Source organism: Mchenga conophoros, linkage group LG16 (genome assembly GCF_057382185.1).
Source record: "Mchenga conophoros isolate Kocher_MC1m ecotype Shallow Benthic linkage group LG16, M_conophoros_male_GT1.1, whole genome shotgun sequence".
NCBI classification, from domain to species: Eukaryota; Metazoa; Chordata; class Actinopteri; order Cichliformes; family Cichlidae; genus Mchenga; species Mchenga conophoros.
Genome location: NC_140541.1, coordinates 33,025,494 through 33,053,183, shown reverse-complemented (window position 1 = coordinate 33,053,183; position 27,690 = coordinate 33,025,494). Strand labels below are relative to the sequence as shown.

At 39.6% G+C, this 27,690-nt stretch overlaps 1 protein-coding gene across 3 annotated transcripts in view; it reads right to left on the bottom strand.

Moving 5' to 3' along the window:
* Positions 1-1,621: 1,621 nt before the first annotated feature.
* LOC146557161 (glutaminase kidney isoform, mitochondrial-like) overlaps positions 1,622-27,690 on the bottom strand; it is a 39,724-nt gene continuing 13,655 nt past the window's right edge. Inside the window, exons 7-18 of one of the 3 annotated variants that reach the window (XM_085250259.1) lie at positions 26,309-26,367; positions 21,741-21,773; positions 19,665-19,723; positions 19,028-19,094; positions 18,134-18,184; positions 17,607-17,783; positions 16,350-16,481; positions 15,774-15,866; positions 5,108-5,169; positions 3,878-3,954; positions 3,527-3,590; positions 1,622-2,663 (exon numbers count right to left, since the gene is read on the bottom strand). In XM_085250259.1, the coding sequence (XP_085106385.1) occupies positions 2,516-2,663; positions 3,527-3,590; positions 3,878-3,954; positions 5,108-5,169; positions 15,774-15,866; positions 16,350-16,481; positions 17,607-17,783; positions 18,134-18,184; positions 19,028-19,094; positions 19,665-19,723; positions 21,741-21,773; positions 26,309-26,367 (1,022 nt within the window). In that variant the 3' untranslated portion in view covers positions 1,622-2,515. Of the gene's footprint in view, positions 2,664-3,526; positions 3,591-3,877; positions 3,955-5,107; positions 5,170-8,867; positions 14,251-15,773; positions 15,867-16,349; positions 16,482-17,606; positions 17,784-18,133; positions 18,185-19,027; positions 19,095-19,664; positions 19,724-21,740; positions 21,774-26,308; positions 26,368-27,690 lie in introns of those variants that run through there. The other 2 variants (XM_085250260.1, XM_085250261.1) reach the window with 2 other exon arrangements.

The following is a 27,690-nucleotide window of genomic DNA, read 5'->3' as shown; positions in this document are numbered from 1 at the left end:
GTTTCCTTCAGAGCCCTCTTTTAGGCCGAAAATGCGAATGTTGTTCCGTCGGCTACGGCCTTCCAAGTCAGCCAGTTTCGTCTGAATATTCCGTTGTTGCTGAAGCGACTGGATTAGAGCGTCTTTTGCGGCCAAATTCCACCTTTCCATCTCTTCCAGTCTTTCCTCAGCTTCTTCGAGTCTGGTCTCATGGCTAGCTAGCTCGTTCGCAGTTTCTGCCAGCTTTGTATTAATGTCTTTCTTGAAGCTGTCGAATTCGTCCTTCATTTCTTGTGTGATGTCTTTCTTAAACGTGGCAAACTCGGTTTTAAACTCTGCTTTAAGTGAGTGAATTTCCTTAATGATGTCCTGGAAGTCTGCGTGAGGGTGGCTAGCTACATCTCCTTCCATCTGCTCGCCTTGCACGCTGTTCTCGGACATGTCTGCGTTGCCCCCTCTTACCAGCTCCACTTGTTTCACAAAATCCTTAATGTTTCCTTGTCTTTTTGACCTTCTTCCACCTTCCATGGCATTTATTACACGGTTTAGCGGTGGAAATATTCGAATTCTGGTTCTCTTTCGAGTTTTGACCGGGAGCTGCAGGTTTATGCTGCCATCTTCCTTACGTCCCCCTAGTGGTCCCCGGTATATTTAGTTTTAATAAAATAAGTGACTGGATGACTGTGCACCCCGACTGTTGCTCTGTGGCTGCTCTGGGATCACGGTCCTCCTCTGACACTGAATTGAATAAGTGGTTAAGTCAACTGATGGGTGGATGAATTCCAGGGCCGAGAAAACCCGCATGGCCTCTTGGTCTTGTTTTGAAAACAAAATTTGCATCAGATGTTTGTCTAGTCCTGACTGGCAAACTGAAGACACTGACAACTTGTCAGTCACAAGTCATTAAATAATACGCACTCTTTTAAGTTATTAACTAAGTTTCTAAACTACAGATTAAGATTATAAACTCACCAGAATCCTGTTTACAGAGGTCACAAGTCAAGAATCAAATTCAACAAAAATGAATAAATCATATCAAAAATTATTCGAAAATACTTAATGCTCAGTGTATTTCAAGTAATTTTAAAGCACTCCAATATTTGGTTAATGTTTATGTTGATGGATGTATCCTGGTTCCTCACAGTTTTGCTGGAGATTAAGGTGATGACATCCAGTGTAAATATGTGGTTAGACACCCTGTTTCTGATAATTTTTTTTAGGGTTGAGTACAGTAATCTTAGTGTTTCAGGATTCAGAGGTCATCTAAAAAAATGTTTTTAGTTTATTGAATTTGTGTTATCTAATGTCATAGATAAAGGTATCATCTGCATAGCAACGAAAACGTATGCAGTGTCATGTAAAAAGCATTGTTCCCAGTACAGAAGCCTGTGTTACTCTGTCACTACCTCCTCTGTGTAAAGAAGACTCCCAGTATACATGCACAATTTGGAACTGGACGTTCGGGTATCACTGCTCTGTCCGAACACTTTGATAGCTGAATCAATGAAAATTCAGAATTTGGCATCTCACTCAAAGACACTTCAGATTCAGACTGGAGGAGCCAGGAATCAAACTACAAACCTATAGATTAGTCGACAACCCACTCCACGTCCTAAACCACACCGTGTGAAACACAATCATATAGAGGTTTCTATTCCAGCTTTTTATTTGGCATTTTTCCATGAAATACATGAACTCCAACTGACAACATGAAAACACTCACATGGACATTAAATTTAAGTATGTAGTTTTGATTATAATTATCGTACGTGTTGTTCATGTTTATATATTTGCAAATTAAATTTCACAGGTTAAAAACAATGACTATATTCCACATGTGGAAAGAAAACATCTGAAAATAATGTCTGAGAATTACCGCACAAAACCAGATCAGGTTGTCACTGTAAACATTGCCCTAAAATGTATGCCAATCAACATTATATTGATATTATAGTCCGCCCAAATTAAATACGCAAATGTAACCATGCTGACAAAATAAACTACAAAATGCAACAAATCACACGATCTTCTGTCCGTCTCACACGCTCTGAAATGAATTTCCATCTTTAGAAAGTCTGAAATAAATACAAACTGTTTCTATTGCAAGTTTTTCCACTGAAAAATACATTCTGGAGTACAATCTCTGAGAACCTGCTGGTGACCTCGCAAATGAGCACAGAGGCAGGAATGTAAATCAAGCACACCCGTAACTACACATCGCATAATTTACACCATAATTTCCACACAGTTTACAACACATGTACAGTGAGAGTAAAACGAACAAAATACTAAACTAGTACAAGGTACATCCTAGAAATGTGGTTTACAGTACTGTGAGATTACAGGAGTAATACCGTAAACACTTTAGATATGAGTTTAAGCCGCTCACGCTCACATTTCGATAGACGTGAACAAGCAACCATTTACGGCCAAAAATCAAATCACAGCAGAGCAGCTAAATAATTCAACAGAAGCCTGAGCGTTGGGCTACAAAGCTTTTCCTCCTCCGGTCCTCCGTAGCAACCTGCAGCAGGTCTCACAGAAGGCTGTCCAGGCTCTTCTCAGGGCTAGTCTTGTGCTCGTCATCGGAGGGCGGGCTGTATTTCTCGTGGTACTGCTGCAGCATGGTGACCACGTCGTGGTGGCCGAAATGCACCGCCTCATCCATCGGCGTGTTCCCCCATCTGTGCAAAAACAAATTAAAAGGTTAAAGAATACACTTTATGTTTGATAAAAAAAGAGAGATGTAACCCTGCAGGTGGGTATGGAGGACCGAAAACACCCAGAATTAAAAGAAACTATTAAAGGAAATTAATAACCAAGATTAATATTCATCCATCCATCCATTTTCTTCTGCTTATCCATTTCAGGGACACAGGGGGGCTGGAGCCTCTCCCAGCTGTCACAGGACAAAAGATTAGGACTAAAATTAATAGTAGATAAATTAATAATAAATAACAAATATGTGTAGGCATTTATTAGATATTGCATGAGTTCACCTTCACAACAATTTCTCAATTTATTTATTTGAGAAGGAGTTTGCCTAGCCTAGCAAAAAAGACACGCACACAAAAAAAACTACAATATGTTGCAAAATAGGGGAAAAAAATGTACAAATACTATTTGGCTTCAATTTAATAATTTATTTATAGAATTCTAGCCTCTATATTTTAAACCTTTCTGATTCAGATTTACAATTTATTATTTAATGAAGCAACACATTTCTTTGTGGCCAACCCAGTGGCACACTGCCTCATTTACATAATAGGAGAGAAATTATTACACAAATAAATACACATAAACTGATGGTAAACTGGTGAATAAATAATTTAGCATACAAAAATAGATTATTATTATTTAAAATGTTTCATTTATTTATATTATTTATGATTTTGGCATGTTTGGTTCTCCACAGCTATCAGAATCTGAGCTTGGAGGATGAATTTTATTTATTTTTTAACCACACTGAGACTTTTCTCAAAGGCTGGAAATTCTGCTTCAAAGCTCATTATTATAATCAGTATAAATACAGGTAGTAAAGACTCACCTGTCTCTGGGTACTGGATTCACCTTGCAAGCCTCCAGCAGAAAGCGAACCACCTCTATGTGTCCTAATGGAAGCAGGGCAGATGTTACAAATTACTTTTACCTTGTTATACTGTGAAAAGGGTGCATGCTTGAATTTAATTGGCTCTCCTGATGCATAACTCCTCTTAAAGACTGTATTTTTCTGCAGCGTCTGTATCTTATGTCTACTTCTTACCTTGAAACTTTGCTGTTTCCATATATGTAATTTATATACATCATGGAAACAGCTCCAGACCACAGGATCAGACTTTAAAGAGTATTTGAGGGCGAGCTGTGTCTACTTACTGACTGACCTCAGGCTGAATGTTACCTTCAGCTGCTGCAACGTGCAGGGCCGTCCTCGAGTCATAGTCCCTCTGCTCCATGTCCATGGATGACAGCGCGAACCTGCACACACAAAGGACCAGTAAACAACTCTGTATGCCCCTCTAACTGCTGCACAGTTCAGTCTCAGGCTGGAGGTTAAAGAACATCCTGGTGTTACAGCCTGAAACATCTTTTCCTAGGAAATTACCTTCAGAAAGCAGCAATAATACATTTTATATGGAGAGCTGATCTAGGATACACGATTTCCTTCTGTTTTATGACTTCCTGTCCAGTTTTGGAGCAGTTTTTTGTTTTCTGTTTCTTCCAGAAGTTTCAAATAACCAAGCAGGGCTAGAGCCACAAACCGCAGTTCCTCTAGTGGCCACCAGAGGCTCCAGCACTGAGTCAGCCCCCACAGACTCCAATGTTAAAAGGTGCAACTTCACAGCAGAAATAAACATGTTTACAGCCTGATACAAAACACCTTCATATCAAGTTTACAGGAGGGGAAATATTTTAATAGCTTATAATATTTTTTAAGGGTTAAATTGAGGGGCGTGGTCACTCTGACATTCATCATTTTTAGATCCTTTGAGTTTTCAAAGCAAACAAACGCTGAAGCATCACAGAGGTTTACAGAAGGTTTTACAGCTACATTAAAATGATAAGTGAGGCTTAATCTCCATGGTGAAATCTTAGTCGCCCTCACAGTGCTTCTTTCCCCATTTACACACCTCTAACCAGCATAAAATTACTCAACAGGTAAAAGTGAATTCATTGTTGAAATCAGGTTAAATTTACTTCTTTGTAACAGCCTGAAAACACGACTTTCCAAACAAAAGTCTAACAACCAGACCGAGCCCATAAAATGACATCCATGTTTGTTTGCAGACTCTTGTAGATTAAAAAAATGATGAAAAATATTTTAAGTCCTTAACTCAAAATTGATCGTTAACAGGTGAAGAAGGCTGCAAACATGGATGCAGAGCCACACTTTAAACTATTTTTGAAAATAGTGCAAACGTTTCATGAGACTTTCATGAGGTCAGATGTAAAAACTCCACAGGGACACCTGTAAGTTCATTTTTCTGCCACTTGAGGTCACCAAGGTGCTTCCTCGTGCAGCCAGAGGAGTCTTTCTTTCACGTAGATGTTATTAAAAAGCTCCACTGGGGGGGCAAGACGTGACTAAATCTGAACTGCTCTCTTATTAAAAGCTGTGTGAGCTGCTCACCTCCTCAGGGCTGATACGTCCCCAGTGTAGGCGGAAAACAGCAGGTTGATGACAGACTTGACCTGTGGACGGAAACGGGACGTTTTCAGGGTCACACCATTAAACCAAAACACACAGGCAGCTGCATAAGAGCTGAAAGACTCACGAAGGAATTACTCCACACACATCTAATCTAACGCCACACATCTCAAGCAGCACTGAAAGGAAGTCAATCACACATTTATTTTTTATGATTATTTTGGAAGAAATTAGTCATTTAATCACCACAATGCTATAATTCAACAGCACTAACTATTTCAATCACAGATCCACGGTTTGGTCATAACTTACCACCAAACAGGAATGAATCATTTCCTATGAGCAAAACTTCAAAGTAAAACATGTGAAGAAAATAAGAATACAAACATGGAGAGGGCTCTACAGAAAAAAATCAAATCAAATCATTAACATTCAGTTTTTAGTATTTCACATTGTCAGAGCTGCAGTCTGTGAATTAATGTTGTTAATCCTTTATCAGAAGGGTTGCTGGGAGAGTTTCTCCTGAACAGGATTATTTATGTGAGGAGAGAGCTGAAGAAACGTAAAGTTTTGGTCCAAATAAAAGATTTACACAATCGAAAAAAAGAGACAGGGACTCAGAAAACCTGCAGATATTCATCAAAACAGCCTAAAATGGACATTTTTAAGAGTTTGACCATCTCTGTATTTTGTTATTCTGATCTTTTCGCTCCACAGTATCATGTTTTGTTTTCAGATAATCTTCTATTTTAAGATGTACTCATTTGTACCAGAGTCGTTGCAGTGTTCATAGTTTTCTTTTAGACTTTTAGTCTTTCTTTCACTTTAGCTTCAGTTTATTCCAGAGTGGATTTTCTTATTTTTAATTAGTGTTTTTCTGTTTTACTGCAGGCAGCGCTTCACTCATTCATTCACTTGTGAGGACTGGTTTAAAAAAATGTTTATGCTAATGGTTACAACCATCTTTTCAATACAATTTGTGTTTGAGATTCAAAAAATAATCAGTCTCGCACAAAGCCTGTAACTGTCCAGTGTCATAATGTTTCTCTACAGGGTAAACTAGTTTCACATCTAGTTTTATTTCTTTAGTTTTAGTTAAGTAAATTAACCTTGGTTTGTACAAATTGGCCTTTGAGTGAAATCTTCTGATTTTGTTGTCCTAACCTCGTCCTCGTTTGGTAGTCCAATGAAAATATGCAAATTGTATCAGAGAGGCTAAAATAAACATGAGCACATACAGTTTTCTGATTTGTGGCAAAAATGTGCACGAGTAAATATTTTTATTGGTACTTTTGAACTCGACATCATTGAATTAGGTAATATTAACTAACATTAGGCTTGGAATGTGACAGGAGCATTTACCTCTCAGAGTAGCTTTGTATGATTCACAGTCCATAATAATCCTTCTTTATTTTATCTTGGGCCATTTTTTTTTAACCCAAAGTTCTTTCGTGCAAAACAACATAAATGAAATTAAAACTAAATCAGCTGGATGAACACATTTTTATCTTATGTTTAAAAAAGCAAACAAAGCTTCAACATTAACTTAAAGTGGGGCAATTAACCAAGATGGCTACTAAGGTGCAAGTATGTAAAGGAAGAATATTCTTTAAAGGGCATGCGCAAAGGAGCTGGCAAGGGGCGCAGTGATCGAAGGAGATGGAAAGATACCAATAAGTTGGAGGGGGCGGTTACTTAGGCAACCAGAACCTGGAAGTCTGCAAGTTACCAAAGTGATGCGTGACAGGTTGCGTGGTTGACAGGTCGCCACAAAACGAGCGCTTAAGATTTACCCTATACTCCTGACACCTAGTTTAAAAAAGTGATTAAGCTGATGGTGATGCCCATCTTTTGTATACAGTCTGTGTTTGAGATGGTGAGAATAATCAGGGGACAGGGTCTCACATACATGACCTTTAATCAAAAATCAAAGCCACGTGCGAAAGTCGTTAACTCTCTAATGTCTCTCTAAAAGGTAAACGAGGCACCTAAAAACCCAGACCAGGTGCACAAAAAACACCTGCCGACGAGGCGTAAATATATTTGCATGTCTTCTTGTACGTTAGAATGCAGCAAAACTGGAGTACTGATGAATGCAGTAACAGATGGCTGCTTGTCACCTTCAGGAAGCTTAATTCAACATCAACACATCCTCCAAACATTCACCTCTCCAAAGGTACAGTATAGCCTCATTCTGTGATCTGTTTGTTTTGCTGGTGGCAGGGAGCCAAAAGTCACACGCCTATGTGGTGTGACATGACAAAAATGAGGAATGGTGGTCCTTCAAAAACACCTGAGAACTATTTTTCTCCTTGCTGTCATGTGACACGTCACTGCGCACTCACATGGACGATCTTCTCAAAGGTCAGCGTTTAGCTTCTCTGTGCTCTGAAGGAGCTGCTGGCTGTGACTTCTTTCCACATCAATCGATGGGTGTGACTGTGTGTGCTGTAGTTAGTACGGAGCCCCGCAAGTTTAGCTTAGCTTACCATAAAAACTGGACTGGTGTGTGTGACGATTATAAAAAGGAAACTAAAGCTTATTTCACTCATTTATTTATTCACTTATTTATTATATTTGATAAAACAATTATATACTTAAAACCCCTAACCTGACAAATATTTGGAAATAACAAAAAAAAAACTTTTTGTCTTTTTTGTATAATCTATTTAAAATAGCTACAAATTTCTGATCATGTCACCAAACTAAGATAAGCTTGAGGAGACAAGCTTCCCAAGTACAGGACTCATGAGGTGTTTTTTGTTATTTCTGCACAAAAAAATTGTTCTTTCGTGCAAAACAACACAAGTTAAAGTAAAACTAAATCACCTGGATGAACAAGTTTTTATCTTATGTTTACAAAAGCAAACAAAGCTTCAACCTTAACTTAAAGTGGGGCCATTAACCAAGATGGCTACTGAGGTGCAAGTACGTAAAGGCAGAATATTCAGAATAATCAAAAGACAGAGTCTCACACACGTGACATTCGAAAAACAAATCGAATTAAAAAAATAAAAGCATTAACTCTCTAATGTCTCTCTAAAAGGTAAACCAGGCACCTTAAAACCCATGTGAACAAAAACACCTGCAGACGAGCCGTAAATGCATTTGCGTGTCTGTCAGAATGCAGTAAAACTGGAGTACTGATGGTTGACTGTTGGAATGAGGTGCCTGTGCTGACGTGCTGTTTGGTCGACAAAATATTTCCACTTCGGTTTCAGAAGTCTTTTGGTTTGTTTAGATGCAGCTTTATGAACCTAAGCTGTGCTGCAACGTTCTCATTAGGGAGACGACGCTCCTGGCAGCTCTTCCAAATAATCCATGCTTGTTAGATCTTTTTTGGGCCAGCCTGAACCAGCAGTCTTGAATGTTTACTAATTATGAATAATTTGTCACGCTGTATTACAATGGATTTAAAAACATTTGGTCTTACAATCCTTTCCAGATTGCTGGTCAGCAACAGGTACTTCTCTGATCACTGCCATCTTTCCTCTGAGGCATTATGTTAACACACCTGAACGCTCCACTCACACCTGATGAGCAGTTAATGAAGTGCTTTAACTAGCAGCACCTGGCTGATAATTTCAGTGGAAGCAGTGAGGTTATATTTACATAACTAGAATAATGTGGTGAATTCTTAGGTTATGTCCTGATTTATAAACCTTAGAAAGAGGGACGACTTCATGAATCTTCAAGTTAAGGGTGTTTTCTGTTAAAGAACCGCTGCGAGCTCAGATGGGGAGACGGTTTAAAACAGATGCTTTATTTCATTTAATACAAGAAACAACAAGGCAACAAAAATAATATCGACACCATTTTTACTGTCACGTCTGCACGTCCAGAACAAAGAGGCAGCTCATGGAGACTTCACAAACAGAAACATATAAAAGTATGACAGCTGTGAGCTGGGAACTGTTTGGTTTCACATTTTCAGGTCAGGAAGCAGCTCATTTTATCTTCTGCTTGTCTTTATATAAAAATCTAACCTCACAGTTCCGAGGTCACCAAACTTTGATGGTAGTGATCACTTTTAAATCTTTTATTAATTTACAAAGGGATAACACACATGTTCAAGACACAAATTAACAAAAGAGAGACAGTGAAAAGGATTCAAACAAGGATGAAAATTCATGGAAATTGACAAAAAAAAAATCATGCAGACAACAGAAAACAAACTCATACATGACATGAAGGTCTGTGCAAAGACGAGTCCTTTTGTTAAATTTGCACCATTAGAATTTAATCATCTTTGATTTTCTAACACTCGGGTTTGGATCGAGCTGTTCTTCATTTTATCTACTTTCATGGTGCAAACCGAACAAAGCTTTACACAGACTCATAATACAGATCTGATGATTTCCACTGACGCTGCATTCAAAAGCCCCGCTGTCACGATTCTGATCGGAATAATCAGGGTTTTTTTGTTTGTTTTTTTGAAGAATAACACCAGTGTTGGGTAAGTTACTTTAAAAAAGTAATTAATTACTAATTACTTAATCAATATTGTATTTAAAATACTTATCTAATTACTGTGTCTGAAAAGTAACTTAATTACTCAATAAGTAATTTAACTAAATACTTCTTAGTCTTCTTTTAAAGACGGAGACTACAGTACGCAGCGGTAGCATCTCTTCCACAATGTAGCCTGCAGTTATTTTTTTAAGCTCACCTTCAGACGCTTTCTGTGCTGCTGAAGTAAAATCAGGTTTTGCCTGCTTAGCAGGAGTTGCCGCGGTGTTATCCATGGATGATGAACAAGAATCACTCAGAAGTGTTCGTCTGTGCTCTCCTGTCAGGCGCTTCAGTAGATTACTCGTGCTATTAACAGCAGCCGATAGTTTTTACATATTACTGTAATATTCTTGTCTGCTTGTTTCAGAAAAGTGAAGAGACGGGAATATGTCCATTTCATAAAACAGCCACTCGCTTCAGCCGAGTCCGACATCTTCCGCTTTAGAATACGACTATGCAGCAGCAAACTGGTGCGAAATGACGCGCAGCTGCACTACAGCGATGTTAAAGCGGCAGAGTTTATTTTTACCCTTTAGAAGATAAATTATTGAAATTAAATAATGATATTCAGCGAGTTTAATTATTTTACAATGTAACGCAAGTACATTGTAAGTAACTGTAATTAAAATACCTAAAAATGAACAGTAATCAGTTACTCTACTTTTTCAGTGGAAAAGTAATTCAATTACAGTAACGTGTTACTTAGTAACGCGTTACACCCAACACTGAATAACACATAAACACAAGGTTTATGTGTTATTCTTCCAAAACAAAGAAGGACAGATGCGATTGATAATTAGTCCTGATTGGCTGGATCGGTTTAGTCTCCCCCCAATGCAGGTCCCTTTAGTTTTTATCTCTGGCTCTCAAATTCAGATTTTTGTGCCAATGAACGGAGCACCAAAGATGTAAAAGTCAATATTTTAAAGAAGAGGAGAGCGACTCGTTTCGCTCACGGCCAAAAGAAGGAAATGCCGAGCTAAGACCGAGTGAATCAGGAAAATAAACTATTCCTGTTAAACTGACGAGCTGCGCAGCGTTTAATCAAGTCCTAAAACAATTAATTACGTTAGTCTTAAAAGTGTAGTTTTTTTAGTGAACTGATTAATGAAACGTCCATAAAAACAAAAAAAAGGAACTGTTGTTATGGTAAAGGCCTCGCTCACATGTGAGGGAAGTAAAACAAGCGAGTGGTTGGTTGCTCGTAAAAGTCACGCACTCTGGAAAAACTCTGCACATATGGTTGATTTAAATGGGAATAAAATGAGCTTTGTACGTTAAACCGGGTTCAAGCTACACAGTATTTTTATCTCCGTATGCTCAGCACCCAGGATCTGTGTAGCCTAAACCGGCATACGCATCGCCTCCTCATTAGATCGGTTTTCCAGTGACTCAAGAGTTTGTACATTCAATAGTTTTACTAAAAAAATAAAAATAAAGTGCAGCTACATCATAATTTTCTCTAATTGTTTGGCAATTATATATTTTTTAAAAATCTCTTTATAATAATTTGCATTTTAAACGCAGTGTCAATTTTTCATAACTAACAATTCAGCTAAAATCAGCAAAATCAGTCGAACAGCGAACTTCACAACCAACAACACATGCGGGGGAGTTCATTTAAGCGTTCATACATTTGATCACTACACGAGAAAATAACTTTTTTATGTGATAATAATCTTCAGATTATAATAATCCAGCAACACTGATGATGACTGAGGCTTTTGAATACGTTTCACCTGTAACACCCACATGACCAGCAGAAGTTTAACAAAAAAGGAAAAAAACAAAAACCTGCCATGACAGTAGTAACATGGTGGTAACGGCTCCAGCAGCATCACTCTGAGCTCAAACCTACAAACACATGTTCAGTTTCAACAGTGATTAATAAACACACACCTCCTCCTGCTTCACGGTGCAGAGAAACTAAGGCATCCGCTGGCGCGACATTTATGTGCAAGTACTTATATTTACAGAGGAGCTCGTGAGATAAACCCGGAACGTCTGAAGTAAAAATTCAAACACACTCTTTGGTCTGCAGCTGAAGATCACTCGTGTGCAGATGCACAGCTGATAGCTACACACGCCTGCTGCTACGAACATCCAGAAATAAGAAATGTTGCCTAAACTGATGAGACTAAGACTCTGAAAACTTCCCAAACAACACTGAATGTTGTTCCTCGAGCTGGAACATCGACACACACCGGTTAACACCTCTTTTCTACAGATTTATGAATTTTTTTATTTTAAACAAAGTTTTCAGTGACATATATAGAGAAGAGCAGCTCCTCAGCAGACTAAAGCTTCTAAAACTGAAAGGGCCAGACTCACCAACCATCCTGCAGTCAGGATTTACTGAAGAGACCCACCAAAACCTGCACTCAGCTGTTTTTGCTGATTAACGGATCTGGTTTTAATTAACATGATTTCTTCAAGTTTGTGGCAGGTGGCTTACTGCTGTTTAAGCCACACAAACACAAAAATCATGTTTCATCCTGCACCTGACGGGTTGCTGGGAGCATTAATGTACTTGGACAGCCAGGCGGAGAGGTTATCAGAAAGGTGGATGTTAGTTCAGAACTAAAACTTCAGCAGGAACCTTTCGAGCTGAGCTCAGCGTATTTCTGGTCAACAGTAATTGTACTAATACTAGTAATTCTGGTACTTTGATGTAATAGAGTAAAACACAACACGGGAAGTCAGAGGGAGGGAATAGTTGCTCGCTACATGATTCATGTAAAAGCCATGGATGTGTTACGGGCACAGGTGAGCTGATGGGGCTGCAGTGTTTCAGGATTTTAGCCACATTTCTGCACAAGTGCCGGTCCCTCATGAAACTGTAGTGCACAGAAACTTATTTTGTGTCTATTAATGAGAATCTGGCAAGAGTGTAGTGAGATAGAGTCTTATAATCTGATCTGCAGGTGGAGTTCTGCAGAAACTGCTGTGCACAGACGGCTTTTAGTCGGATTGTTTCCTTTGACTTTCATAAATTCCTGCAGTCTCACACAGTAAAAGCATCATGGCACAACAGCGGTAACTCAATGCAAACATAAATAATGGCATGTGACGGCACATCCAACATGTGATCCGTTCTCCTTCAGCTGTTTCTCACTGACCTGCTGCTTATGGAAACAACTCCACGTGTGAAGCTAGCCATGCTGTATTTTTTTGGTTAACAGCTCACTCGCACACCCAGCAGGCTCGTGTTTGACTCGATAATCGCTTTGGTCATCACTGAAATGAACTGTGGCTGAGAAAAAGGGTTTTATTTGATGACTTTATCCTGTAACTGGACTAGAGCAGATAAAAGCCTCAGATTAAGTTCATCCACGGTTAGTACGTCTGATTTTTTTCTGGAAGTGCCAGCTCCATCTGCTCGCAGAACTTCCGACGCAATTTCAGGTGAGGGACATGAATCGTCACCTTTGTAGTAAATAAATGCTGCATTCACATTTAGCAGATTTATTTCTACATGGAGACATCGTGTTTGCATACTTTTGTGAGCTGTGCAAGGGAGTTAATGGTTGTATGAAGCCACGAGAGACTTTAACTGAACCTACACGACTGACTTTACTCGCCTTTCCTTCCTCAGAATTCAGAAGCATGTCAGGAAGCTGCAGGCAAACAAGTCAAACCTAAGAAACAGCCCAATGCTTTTGTCACCTGACTGCGAGAAAACTGCCCTCTGTTAGTATCAACCACATCATCAAACACAAACAAACTCAACTCGAGCTGAAAGTCCTCACGACTTCTGTCTGTTTCATAGTCGAGTTAATGTCAAAGAAATGGAAGCAGGCACAAATCAAGTATTATTTTAACAGAAAACACAAAGATCTGCAAAATAACGCAACACTTGTGAATGACATTTGTTAATGTTCTTCATCTATATTTTAAATCGAGGAGCCAAATGTCACAAAAGTGGGAAAAAAAAAAAATAATAAAAATAATAACTAGGAAAATAAAACATATCAATCACGGCCAAAATATTCATTTAATCACTCGTAACACACCCCTAAATTTAAAGTCAGTGTTTACTCTCAAGCAGCTGTTGTTTTGGGTCGTAGAGTGAACGCAGCGTTAGCCGACATTGTTAAAAAGAAAACTCTGACGTGATGAAGAAGAAAATAAAGATAAAAGTGTGTTGAGATAAAACGAGAGCGAAGTGCGTACGTTACACATCAGATCCTTGTCACGTCGCTAAGGCAACGAAGCAAATGGAGGTCATTTGGAGTTCATAATAATAATAACAATAATAATAATAATAATAATAATAAGCTGATCCCATTTTTCCAGCACAGACAAAATCAAAAACAAGTTTCCTAGTAACCGCTTCACCAGCAATAAATAATCCTCTACATAATTTATACATAAATATGAGGGTGAGGAGACGATGCCGTCGCGTTGTTGGGAGATCAGGCGAGGTGGGGGCGTCTGTTTTTGTTTGTTTGTTTGTTTTAAAAGTTTCACTCGATGACTTTGTCCATCCTATAGACTACAGTGGTGGAGCTGTCCTCGTTCGACTCAGCGGGGGACACCTTTTTCCAAAGAGGGGCTTTCAGAGCCAGCTCCTGCTGGAGGCTCTCGTAATCCATAGGTCCGAAGGTCTGCTGCTGTTATTGACACGGATAATAAATTAGTCTCAAATCTCCGTTTCTGCCTGCGTTTATGTGCTGGGTGGATCGCTGCAACACTTGGAAGTAAAATGGAGCCATCAGTTTTCACAGTGCCATCAGTTTTCACAGTGTTTCCCACACATTCAGCAGTGTTAATGGAGCACTATATACCGAAAATACTGCATAATGTAATAACACAACACACCTGCTTGCTCATATTGACAACTTATATCCCTACCAGGGGTCAGACATCTTTGTTTATAGAGCTATAAAACACTTTTAGGCCCTATAGTAACCGAAACACAGCTCAACAGCAGGTGTTAATTTAAATCTTTAACCACATATGACTCTGCAGCGGGGCATTTTCATCACAGTAAGACCACGCTTTCTTCTTCTTCGTTTTTGCATTAATAAAACTAAAATTGTTTACATTTTTGTTGTTATTACCAACAAAATGTAACAATAAGTTAGCATATTTACGCTGACTCTGACACAGAGTAGCTATAAAGCTCTGCGCCTGCATTAGCAGAAGGAATCAAAGTAAAAGAGCTGGCATAATAAATAAAGTAAATTTTACATATAGCATTATAGAAACGTTAAAAGTAGTATTTTTATACAATAGATTAGATTCTATCTAATCAATAGATTGTGATTAAAGTCCAGCAGCAGATTATGCAGTAAGTCAGTAACTCAGCAAACAAATCTGTCCACAAAATCGTCTTTTTCCACTTTTACATTTGTAGCTCAGGTGACTCAGGACTACACACTTAGGACACTAAGTGACCATCCACCTGAGCAAAACAGTTTTCTTTCAGATTTTTAGACTTGACGAAATCCTGCCGTTATTACACCTGGTTCACATCATCCGACATGCTCGCTGCTTGTTTCTTTTTTTAAGCATTTTATTCTTCAGTTTTTTAGTCGTACTAATGAAGCGAGCTAGAGCTTTTAAAAAAAACACGGTGATAATCAGAAAAGGAGAACACTTATTTTTAATCATTTCAACCCATTTGTGTTTACTTGCTTAAACAGAAAGTAGAGATGGCGAAAGCCTGGATGCACCCTGGACCCCAGTTTTTATAAAGTCACATGATGGAAAAAGCCGCAGCTACGTCAGCAGAGTAACGGAAAAAAGCTTCACCAGTGCTCGCCATTGTGGAAGTGCACGCTACGGTCTGAAGAAATACTTTAGTTTCCTCAGAAAAAGGTTCTGGGCACTCTGAATGTAAAATGTGAGGGAAACACTGCATCATCTACCAGACATGTTCTGAACGATCAGACTGAGTTTGGCTCCAGGTGTCTTTTAACTGAAGATTTGGCTCCTTGTATGTTAAATATATGCAGTAAACGAATATACTCCACTCACTTTATGCAGCTCTTCCACCCGAAGGAGGAACAGGGACAGTTTAGGGGCTACTGTGCGTGCAGTTATGGAGGTCAGTGCAAACAGCTGAGACTACAGGAAGCTGCTGGAGAGGTGTGCTGTCACATGAGCCTGACGAGGCGGCGTTTGTCCTTACCCGCTGGTCGCCTCCTTCTCTGCGAGGGTCGTGCTTCTTGGTGAAGTGCCTCAGATTGTCGTAGTTGTGGAAGTTGAAAAGCTCCACCAGGTCCTGAAATACAAAGACAGAAAGACTAAAACTAACAAAGCAGCTGAGAAAAGCTAAAATGGTGTCTTGCCACCTAGTGAGAGGTGGGAAACTCCAGCCCTGCCACAACCCTGGACTAGGTAAACAAAAGAGATGATGGATGAATGAAAAGAAAACAAAAACGTAAACAAAATTCAATTAAAATTAAAAGTGAAGTCTTACATCTTGTGTGTGTTAATGTGACGCTGAGCGGTTCAGACTCTGCTAATGTTTTGGGTCTGATCTAAAATGACTGCTGCTTAGACTTCAATGCAAAGTAGCCGGGGTGCTCATTCGAATTCGAATATGAACCACACTAATGGGAAAGAGCATCCCTGCAATGAAAGGCCACTTTCAGCTCCTAAAAGCAATTCTGCTCCTTCTGCTGCTGTAAAATATTTAAGTTAATAAACAAGGAGGTGCAATATTGTCTCGAGGCGGAGTGTTTATTCTCCGGGCATCACGTACCGTGCAGAACTGGATCCCTCTGACCGAGTTGCCCAGCTTGTCGAGCGGAGGCGACCAGCACATGATGCCCATCACGTTGGGCACAACCAGCAGGATCCCTCCTGATACTCCAGACTTGGCAGGCAGGCCGACCTGCAGCAGGGAAACAAAGCAGTTACAGAAAGGCTGGCTGTGTGTGCAGAAGCAGCACGACGGTGACAAAGTACATCAACACAGCGATGGTAAATCTCACGATACACTGAATATTCTCAGAAATCCCTAAGAGTTATTTAGATTTTTTGTGTCAGATCCAAAGCAACAGTGCCTTCGTTTTTCTGTTCAGTTTCAGAGTCCAGAAATCCATTTCCCACCGACTCAGGATGAAAGTCGTTGTGCCTCGTTTATTGATCATTTCCTCTGAGATACTCTAGCTGTGGTTTAATGTGAGAATTCATATGGTTAAAACTACCTAACACAGATAATCTAACACTATCACGACTTTAAAATCTGATATCCAATCACATGGGCCCTTCGGTTGAGGGTTGTTAATACAGTAAACACTGTATTAACAGTATTAATACAATTGTGGTGCTTTTTAAAAGTAACAAAAGACATCTCATTATGTTTAACAGTTTTAACTGGGATGGATTTTGAATGTCATGCTTATGCAGAGCTGGATTATCACCAGAGGAAGCTTAGTTACATTTTGAATTGTTGGTTGCACCAGAAATGTTTAAAGACAAAACTGTCCGAAAACAACAACCCATGCTTCAAAAAAGAACGTTAGCTCCACAATATGCTAAACTCCGTAAGAAAACAAGTGTGAAAAAACTTCACCTGAGCTTCATGAATTTGTTTTTTTAGTTTAATATCATCAGCTATAAACTATTTATTTTGGATCCACATCTTGAGTATGTCTCCAGAACACTTATGTCCATTTTTAAGGACAAACACTCAAACTTTTTTCCCTGTTTGCTCTCAGTTTAGATGATCATTGCACCTGATGAAGCCTTGTCTCCTCGACATCATCTCTTATTTTGTTTAATATCTGCAGTGCTTTATTTAAGGTTTTTGTTCACTGTTATATTTTTTTTAAATCACCTGTAGTGCTACTGTCTGCTTGTTGAAGCACTCTGAACTATTTTTAGGCACTGCTCTTTAATAAATTGCATATTCCTGCAGTTTTAACAATCATCGTTCCAAGTCTAATTAAAAATTCTGAAAATACAAACAGTTAATAAATCAAAACACCAGTAACCCGTGTTGTGTTTCACTCACATGGAAAGCAAACTGCCCTGAGAAGTCGTACATGCCACAGGAGTGCATCAGACTCAGCGTGTTCCTCACCGCCTCTGGGTTCAGCACGCGCTCGCCCGTGATTGGGCAGATACCCCCGTTGGCCAGGGTGGCCGCCATGACACTGGCACTCTCACATGTCACCTCAATGGAGCAGAGCTGGAGAGGCAGAGACAATAACTCTGTTACTGCAGCTTGATTTACAAAGCGAGGTGACAGAAAAGTGAAAGTAAAGGGTGGAAATGATGGAAATAAATCCATCTGATTGGTTTGGGAGATACTGGAACAGCATATAGAGGTAAAACCATCTGTTCGTGGTCTGGAAGCTATGTATGTATCACACAGAAAGAAGCTGAAAGAAGTGGTGGAAACAACTGGTCAGGAAGCTTTACTGTTGAGGATAAAAATCAATAGCAGGAAACAGCTCAGCAATGAAGCAGGAAAACAACCTAATGATATCCTCTCATTAAAAATGTATAAATACTGGAAGAGGCTAAAGTTACACTCACTTGAAAGTACAAGTCCAGTACAGAGGTCATGTCTGTCCCCTCTGGGAAACACTGCAGAGAGGAGAAAAAAAAACATTTAATAACCATGCTCTCATGCTGAAGAGACTTGAAAGCATCAGGTACAAGAGCCAAAGGGCTGAAACCCTTTAAATATGTGTTTCACAGTCTCCACTTCCTCTAATATGCATCCATCATCTCTCCATCATCTTTGATCCGTCACAGCTTACGAGTGCCGTCAGCCCCATTAAAGACTCGTTTTACACCAGACCACCTGATCAAAGGTTTACTGTTTCAAAGAATAACTGTTGTTTTCTTCACAGGAAAAAAAAAAATCCCAAAACTCTTTTCATCTTGTTCTTTCCTCAGAAACACATGGACTTGGACACACGGTGACTGACTGACGTCTTTCTTGCTGTCTTGCATCTGCAGATGAGTTTATTTCTGGGAAAGTCCAGCTGAACTTGCAGCACTCGCGCTAATCAAACGAGGAGCTCGGCCAGAACATGGCTCACCTTGTTTGATTGTATTTATGTTACTGATCTGTGATCCCGGCAAAAACCAGGCTGCTGTGTCCTAGATAAGAACAACACCACCAGGTTTTTTCTGTTCTAAACTGATGCTGCAGTTTTTCCATTCATACGTTTAAAAAAAGTCTCAGGGGTCTTAGCTGACTGCTACCAAAAGGCAAATCAGGAGGGTTACAATCAGCTGAATCAAAAATATGCAGATTTTTCTCATTTATGCATGAACGTAGTTAAGGGGCGAGAAGCATTACATGCTGAGCTGCTGGCTGTAAACTTTCAAGCTTCAGTGGCAAAATAAGCAGAAACGTGAGGCTAGTTTAAACTCTAAATTCTCTCCAGGTTTTCAGAGAGGAGAATCACAAAGACAAACCTTTTTTTCTTTCAGGTAGTAGCCGATGGCGAAGTTCCTGTCTCCTGACTCACGCTCAGACTGGAATCTGTCACACAAAGAAGAGCACTCCCATTACAGATGAAGGTAGCGTGTGTGTGTTATTTCAGTGCTGTGCTGGTATTCACAGACCTCGGCCTTCATGTGTACAACATAACCACAGCTCACGCAATCATGTGATGACACTGCAACACGAGCCGTCATAAATCATGCAAACTTTTAAAACCTCATCAGCACCTGTGGAAGTCCTCAGCACACAACAGATGTGGGTCACTGAGGACCAAAATCATGTTTCTATAAACAATTTTCAGCCTTTTTGTATAAAGAAAAGGGTTTTTTTTTACACGATTAATTATTATTGTTGTTGTTCTGAGCAGGTATTATAAGACAGTCCTGCTTATATCTGACTTCTCGTGAACATAAGCCATTTAAAACATGGCCTGTGTGCTTGTTAATTTGATCCCAGTTAATTAAGGTGTTTCTCACAGTTTATGCTTCCTGTAATGAGCCTGTGAAGGTTATTACGGTGGTGTTTAGGTCAGCTCGGTTCGGGGGTTTGCAGGGCAAGGATAAGTAAACTTGGGTGATTTTAAGGAGGCGATGTGGAGGGAGGACTTACGTGGCGTTGCTGAAACCCACATACTCGTTTCCCGCCATCTTTTTCAGAAAGTTCATGACCTGGAGGTAAAGCAGGAGGAGAGTAGAGATGAAAAAATGATCCAGAGGTTCATGTATGGAGGTCAAACACTACAAATGATAAGAGCTGCCAGCTAAACAGCACATATAAAACATCAAGAGTCCCTCTAAACCTATTCAACACACACAGAGGTGCAGATAATTAAACCTCAAGAGAAAATTCAATGTTTGATTTCACGAGTACTGACTCTTTCCTACACAAGAGCATTGACTGCACCAATAAAAACATTTATGAGGAGGAGGGGTGCTGAGGGTGCTCACCAGCCTCTCAAATAATGGCTACAAGAAAAACCAACACAGTGGCAGCCAGAGATGGGCAGTAACGCGTTACTTTTTTCAAGTAACGAGTAAAGTAAGGGATTACTATTGCAAAATCGGTAATTAGATTACCGTTACTTTCCCGTAGGAACGCCGCGTTACTGCGTTACTAAAACCGTGGTTTTTTTGCGAGAATGTCTCACGACAGTGACGTAAGCGAGTGCGCCGTTGGTGACAACAGCTGTGTGCAGATCAACAATGGATCACATATCGATTGTGGGAGAGAGTATGAGCGTGCAGCGTTTAAAGCGTGGAAGTACTGACCTTACTTTGAGTTTGATTCCGTAAAAAGTGACAAAAACATTAGCGTCCGTTGTGCGTGGGAAGAAAACTTCTTTTTACAGCGAAAAAAACCCTAAACTTCCGAGCAAGCACCGAGTGCGCAACGACGTAATGGGAAATTCACAGAGACACTCGCGGATTCTTCAACTGACCGCAGCACACCTGCACCAGGGTAAACCTCCACCTACCGCAGTCCTGCTTTACAGGTGAAAATAGAGCAACAGGACCGCTGAGTCTTTGGCTTTATTTATTTTCTGCTGTTTTTTACTTGCATCTATTTGAAAGACTGAGTGTAAACACAAAAAATATTTTATTTTATGTGCTGGAATGTGCAGAAAATAGGTTTAAATGTTAAACTAATTTATTCAAGTCAGAGAATGTTGCATATAATTAAATTTTTGCTTGATGCATAAAGTTAAAAGATTAAAACTGATAAAACAAGTTAAAAAAAAGAGACTTTTCCATTTGATTACATTTTGTATGATGGATTATGTAGAAAAAGTAGAATTGGGCTGAAAGATCTATCGCTTTATCACCTCTTCAGGTTGTAAATTGTGTTTTTAAAAGGTAACTAAGTAACTAAGTAATTAATTACTTTTGAAGATAAGTAATCAGTAAAGTAACGAGATTACTTTTTGGGGGAAGTAATCAGTAATTAGTTACTGATTACTTTTTTCAAGTAACTTGACCAACACTGGTGGCAGCGAATGCTCAGGTTGACCCTTCAAAATGAGGAGTCTGAAACAAATGAGCAATGTCGCTTTTATACATCCACTGGTCATTTTATTAGGTACACCTTCAGATCTGCCATTATTTATCATGTCATAGATTCAACAAGAGATTTTTGTCCATGTTGACTTGATGGCATCACACAGTTACTGCAGATTTATCAGCTGTACATACATAATGTGAATCTCCCATTCTACCACATCCCACAGCTGACCCTATCGTCTGACTGCCACAGCAGAAATAGAGTCTTATCTCGTCAGACCTGGCAACATTTTTCCAATCTGGTATATCCAGTTTTGGTGAGTCTGTGTGAAGTGTACCCTCAGTTTCCTGTTCTTAGCTGACAGAAGTTATACCCGGTGTGGTTTTCCACTGCAGTAGCTGAGCTGGTCAAGCTGGTTCAAGGCTCAGAGATGCTCTTCTGCATACTTTGGTTGTAACTGTAAGTGTTATTTGAGCTACTGTTCTATATTGATGCATCAGCTCGAAGCAGACCGGCTGATTAGAGAGTTGTGCTTTGAAAAGGTGTACCTAATAAAGTGTCCAAGAAGATTTATTTCACATTTTAACATCAGGTTATGACGTTGTTAGATGAACGAATCACACCTTGACAAAGAAAATATAAATGAACTTTAAATACTTGTGGGTCAGAGCTCTGACCAATACTCACATAGTCAAATTTCTCTGCGTTGCTTACACTTTGCTGCGGAGAAAACAAAATAAAGAGTCGTTAGCACGGTTCATTTATAGAGAGAAATCTCAGAGGATAAAGCACATCACAAAAGATTTTATAAAATGATAAATGATAATTCTGACCAACTAGATTTACATAATTAGCAGGCATGAACAGATCTGATTACAAATAAAGTGTAAAAATCACACGAGCTTTGCCAAGAGTTCAACAAACTATTAATGCGATCAGTTTGCGGATAGATTACAAAGAGGGAAGTTTGAAGGGAGACTTAGCAGACGTGTTCATGACATCTCACTGATTCCAATCCAAACAGTCAAACCTGTTTTTAATATGTATGACATTCCTGACTGTGTGCATGTTTCTACAGTAAGTCTGCAAGATGTGGGTGTATGCAGGCAGGTGTGTATTATAAGTTAACACTGTGCAGGTGTGTGAGTGTGTGTATATTTGAGGTGAAGAGGGAGGGAGGTTTGGCCTTCGTCACAGCTTGTAGCTCGCTGATGTCCCGCAGAGAAAACACAGCAAAGGAAAAACAAAACAAAAGAACATGGCCACACATGCACATTTAAAGTGCTGTAGCACCAGTTTTAACTTTACTTGTAGAGTTTTAAAACTGTGGCACTGATGGAGATGTTAAAGAGTCACTACATGAAGTTTCTACAGAGCTGATTGGAGGAGAATAAAAAAAATAGAGAGAAGGGAGAGGAAGAGGATCAGGGGAAGTGGGAGAGAATGAGGAGATAGATATGGAAAAGGAAGAAAAAATTACCAACGTCATTTGACCTGCTGCTGCAGTCATTATTTCCCACAGTTCCTAAGTCTGCAAAATATGCAACATACAAAAACAGCAACAACATGTAGCCTTCAAGCAGCATGTAACAACAGTTTGGGGGCATACTGCCACGGCAAGCTCCTCACGGCGGGTTTCCCCACCGAAGGTTAAAGGCTAACTGTGCAACCTCACCAACGGCTTTACAGTTAAAATCAAAATCAAAAGCAACACATTTAAAAAAAAGAGACACTGATGAGCCGATGTGGACACAGACACATGTTCTGAGTTTGAGTTTAAGGCCTGAGGACTTCAAACTGCATCATTAATTAGTAAGAAAGCTGTGACTGAACCTGTCTGACGGCTGTGAGCGTCTAAGGAAGTCCTCTTTGTATCACATGGTGGTTCAAAAACACAGAACCTGATCAGCTCAGACTTTAGTGAGGTTAATGTTAACTCGAGCGTGCCTGCAGAGCCGGAGTCCAGACATGTTCAGTAAAAGTTTTATGATTCAAGAAGCAGCGAGTTCAACCAAGCCGGTGTTGAAGCGTTAAAATCTGCAGTTCCACTAACGTCCACTTGAGGCCGACTCAAGCAGCGAGCCAGTCCCTGCAGACTTCCGCGTTAAATCAACTTTACAGCAGAAATAATGTTCGGAGCCTGATATAAGCAAGTCGTCTCCCAGGCTTCACCTCAGCCTGTGTTTGTGCTCTTGGAGTCTCTTTAATTCAAATAAAAATGGCGGCTGAGCAGTTAATTGTACTAACAGACCATCCAGGAAGGATGGTGCAGTTTAGATGAGTGAAATTAGAGGATTTTATTTGAATGTTATTCAGCGGTTAGCAGCTATCTGTGCACTGCACCCATACAGTTTATGCTCCTGTTCAAGTCTGGTAACTTCTGACTCCAAATGTTTAAGTTCATCTTTTTTTAAAACAGTTTTTATGCATAATATTCAGCACTTTACTTTTAAAAAAATAAATAAATTTGTGGCTTAAACCCAATGTAAGCTGGAACCCACAGCTGCCCTCAATTAACAGTATTATAATTATCTAAATGATTCTTTATGTTTCTGTAATTGTTAATCCACCTGTATGTGAAAGCTCTTTAATCTAAACTGTATTTTAGTGATAAAATATAATTATTATCGTTATCCATAAATTTTTGAACTTATTATTTTAAAAAAAAGAAAGGGAAAAAAAAAAGAGAAAATAGTAAAGAAGATTTTTTTTTATTAAGATGCCAAATTATTGTTATTTACTTGTATTCCTGATTACTTTCTGACTTCTCAAAGAAATCCCGTGTGAGAGCTTTGCATGACTGGGTTGATGGTGTTAGTAAAGCTGTAATGTCACATGACAGTAAGGATAAACTGTAGTGAGGAAAAAAAATTTAGTCCTGATTTTGGTGCAAATTCAAACTTTTGAAGCAGTTTAATGGGTCTGATGGGTGTCTCTGTCCGTGCTTTACAGTTTAAACATAACAGAGGTGTCAAAATACAAGGTGTGGAGGCTTTTATTGCCAAAATTTAATTGAGAATCAGTGCAGCCTATTTTTCCCTGGTTTAAGAGTGTTTTGGCTAACCTAAACATGTCCAGACTCCAGCTCAGTAGGAAGCATTTAGTGACTCTGACACATGAATGATAAACTGCCTGCAAAACAAACAGTTTGTTTTGGTCCTGAGAAAAACGATCCAGCTCTTGATGCTAAAAGCTGTGGGTTGCTTTTATCACAGGGTTTCCTGCTCTACCTCCTCCTGCAGCTAAAAACAAAGCTGATAAGAGCAGAGAGTGAAACACAACAATAACACCAGGGTCATTGAACTGAAACACAGAGCAGTCGATTATCTGCAGATTTATTTTATATCATTCAAACATTTAAAATGACATGCAGGCGTTCGTCCATCTGATGACTGATTTTTGTGACTGTTACTCTTGCATCTGCTCTCTCGAATGTTTCAGTTTTCATTTTAGCTTCTTTTCGTTCATTTTTACTGCGATGCTCTTATTTTGTTATAAACCAAGCTCTTCCCTTTTTCTACCTTTTCTTTAAAAGCACAAAGTCATGCAATTAAATTCAAATAAAGCAGAGTTGGAACAAATGTTTGGTCATCCATCTACAGAAAGTAAAGGTCAGATTATTAATGGTTTAGAGGGATTAACGTTTCCTGTAGTTGCCTTTGCCTCTGGGTTGCAGTGCAATTAATCAAAATCTAATTAAAATCACGATTTTACAATACAGTGCAAAGTTTATTGTTTCAAAAGTTCAAAAAGTCTGTGGTTTTTCCATCGGTTCTTCTTTGCTTTCTGCTCGTCTACCATGCAGGTCTCCCAGATACTCACCTAAACTCCCTAATGTGATGACCGTGTGTCACTTCACCTTCTCCGCCTCTTTTGTCCCTGCGTTTATTTGTTTTCATTTGACTTAAATTTAAAATTCATACCCCTGTAAAAAGACATTTTTTTAAATTTCAGTAAATAAACGTGATTACTATTTTTGTCGTAAACGTGGAGTCCTGCCTTATTTCAGTTCGGGACCAAAGGACCGGAGAGAAGACAGCGTTTAGTCTAAAAGCATTTTTTGTAAATGAGCCTGCTGCTGTCTCTGTTTAAACTAATTTTGTCCTCTGCTTTGATTTAAATTAGGAGTGTTAAGAGTCTGCACTCCCCTTTGCTCAGCTGCTGTTTTTCAATCGCGACGCAAAAGCTGCGTGATAAACGTCCCTCTAATGTGAAGCTAACAGATCACGAGGCAAAGTGTAGTCACTTTAAAAACGGTTCATCTGCAGGGTGAAAATGAACAAGAAGCACAAATAGAAAAAAAAGATCGAATGAACAATGTTACAATAACATGTGGTCACTGAAAACACACAGACCTGAGCTACCTTTAAATACAAAAAGATCCAAATCACTCTGAAGAGCTTCCTTCTCTGGACTGCTTCCACTCAAGTCCAACAAAAACTAAAAGTAACACCTTGAAGCTTTGGCAATATATCAATGCAGCTGGGATGAATCACTTCATTAGTCATACAGGATAAAGTCTAAGTGCTGGGGACAGAAAAAAATAGGTCACCTCCAGAAAAAGCTGCAGCAATCGATCGTTAAAGTGAGTCATGACACAATAAAGGGGGGTCAAACATCTACTTGAAAGGCTTTAAAGTGTTTTTAAATGTAACTCTGCCAGAGGAAAAGCCTATGACAAAGCTGGCATTTAAGCCAGGTTTAATATCTCCTTTGTTTGGGGGGTCAGACTGTGAGCTGCAGCTGGTTTGATCTCTCACCAGAAAACTTACTGAATCTACGTTAAGGCTGAGATAAAATCTGAAGGTGTGCATTTTAACCTGTGCTTGCTCTCCGTGCAGGTTATTTTTAGTCTGTGTGGTTGAAGCGTGTGAGCTGGAGCAGCTAAGTGTCCTTCAGGAGGGATTAACGAGACTTTTAATCACCACAACAGGACACACGCCTAAGGGCAGTAACTTACAAATACCTCGAACTGAGTCAGTCGTAAACACGAGAACACAGTGGAAAGAAAATCATGAGTTTCACAAGAATCAGTTAAATAAGTCAGGAAATGGCAGGTAAATCATTAAAAGCAGGTTAATTAACCCCCAGACCCACAGCCTTACATTACCCCTCATTTTACCTCACTGATAAAGCAGCTCAGTGACGCCCACATTACAAGGAATTTTCTGAGGTTTGAGAGGAAGTGACACACAGACTGGACGTAAACGAACACAAACACACAGAGGAGGAGGACGAAGTGTGACTGCTTTTACCTTTATGAGTGAAGTACAAACAATAGCGCCAGCATTCACCATCGGGTTGTGCGGCTTATCTGCAAAACAACGAGAGCTCCGTTAGCGTGCTACGAAGGATCAAAGTGCAAACATTCGGCCTGAGAGCTGTGCATATACACAGATCAGAACACGAGGGTCAAGTGCATACACAGTAAACACTGACTCAAGATAATACAGAGAAACACAGCGGAGGCTGTAGCAGCTGAAACAGTCACAATATCTGATTTGAAGTATAAAACCGAACAAGTCTCTATGTAGCTTGCAAAAAAAACAGATGTATGTAGTCTAAGGAGCTGAGAAAGAAATGAACTATACTTCTGTAGGTTTTGTGTATATATGTATATATATGTAATGCTACTGTTAAGTGTTTATAAGCAAGTTTTTGTTGTTCATACAGTGGACTAACAAAGATTAAGAAAAAAAACAGTCCAGGCCTACTAAAAACCACCCACAGGGCAGATTGTTGCTGTAATGTGTAAAGAAAAGTGCGGCCTACTGTATCTAAAGTGTAACTTTCAACCTGACTGTTTGATGGCAACTGGCCGCTTGTTGATGTTTGTGTAGCTGTAAATGCAGGAATGTGCTGGTGGGCTGACAAAGTGTGTTGCAACTTGCTGCTGTATCTGTGGTATGCTGCTGATGATCTAACTCTAACCGTCAGGACTCTGTGTACATCACACAGCCCAGTGAGAACCATCTGTATGTATGGACAAGTTTAAAACTTATTGTTGTTACTACTGTAGAGGAGTGCAGTGTTTACAGTGTTGTGTGAGTGTGTGGAGGCGTGGACAGGGACATAGTGAAAAATAAATCCAGCACTTTCCTCCCTCAGATCTCTGAAAGAGCTTGAACGCTTACATCACCTGAATTTCCTTGTGGTCATGTGATCTGCTTACACAACATTATCCCCTTGCAGGGCTGCCCTGGCAGAAGGCGGGAGAACACAGGAAGTGACCATGACATGTCTGCAGTGTGAGCCTCAGCCTGGGGATTCTGGCATTTCCTCTCAAAATGCCCATTTTTGAACAACCCAACCACGTGTTCTCCCACAATGCATCTGACTACTCACAGCTCTCACACTCGTTCTAACCAATGCTACAGCTAGCTGAGCAGCGATGGCAGGCCGTGATAGCCTCCCCCATCAAGCATCGCAGTGAGATGCAAGCGCACGTCCTGATAAAAGAAGCCCTTAGTCTTTATTAGCCATGTGACTGAGGTTTAATAAGCTGAACTGTTTTTCCACACACCTACACACAAAAGCAACACACTCCCCCTTTTGCTGGCTTTTTTGGGCATGTAAAAAAAAACAGGTAACACAGACTTGTTAAAAAAACACCTATTCAGGGGGTCAACATAGGCCT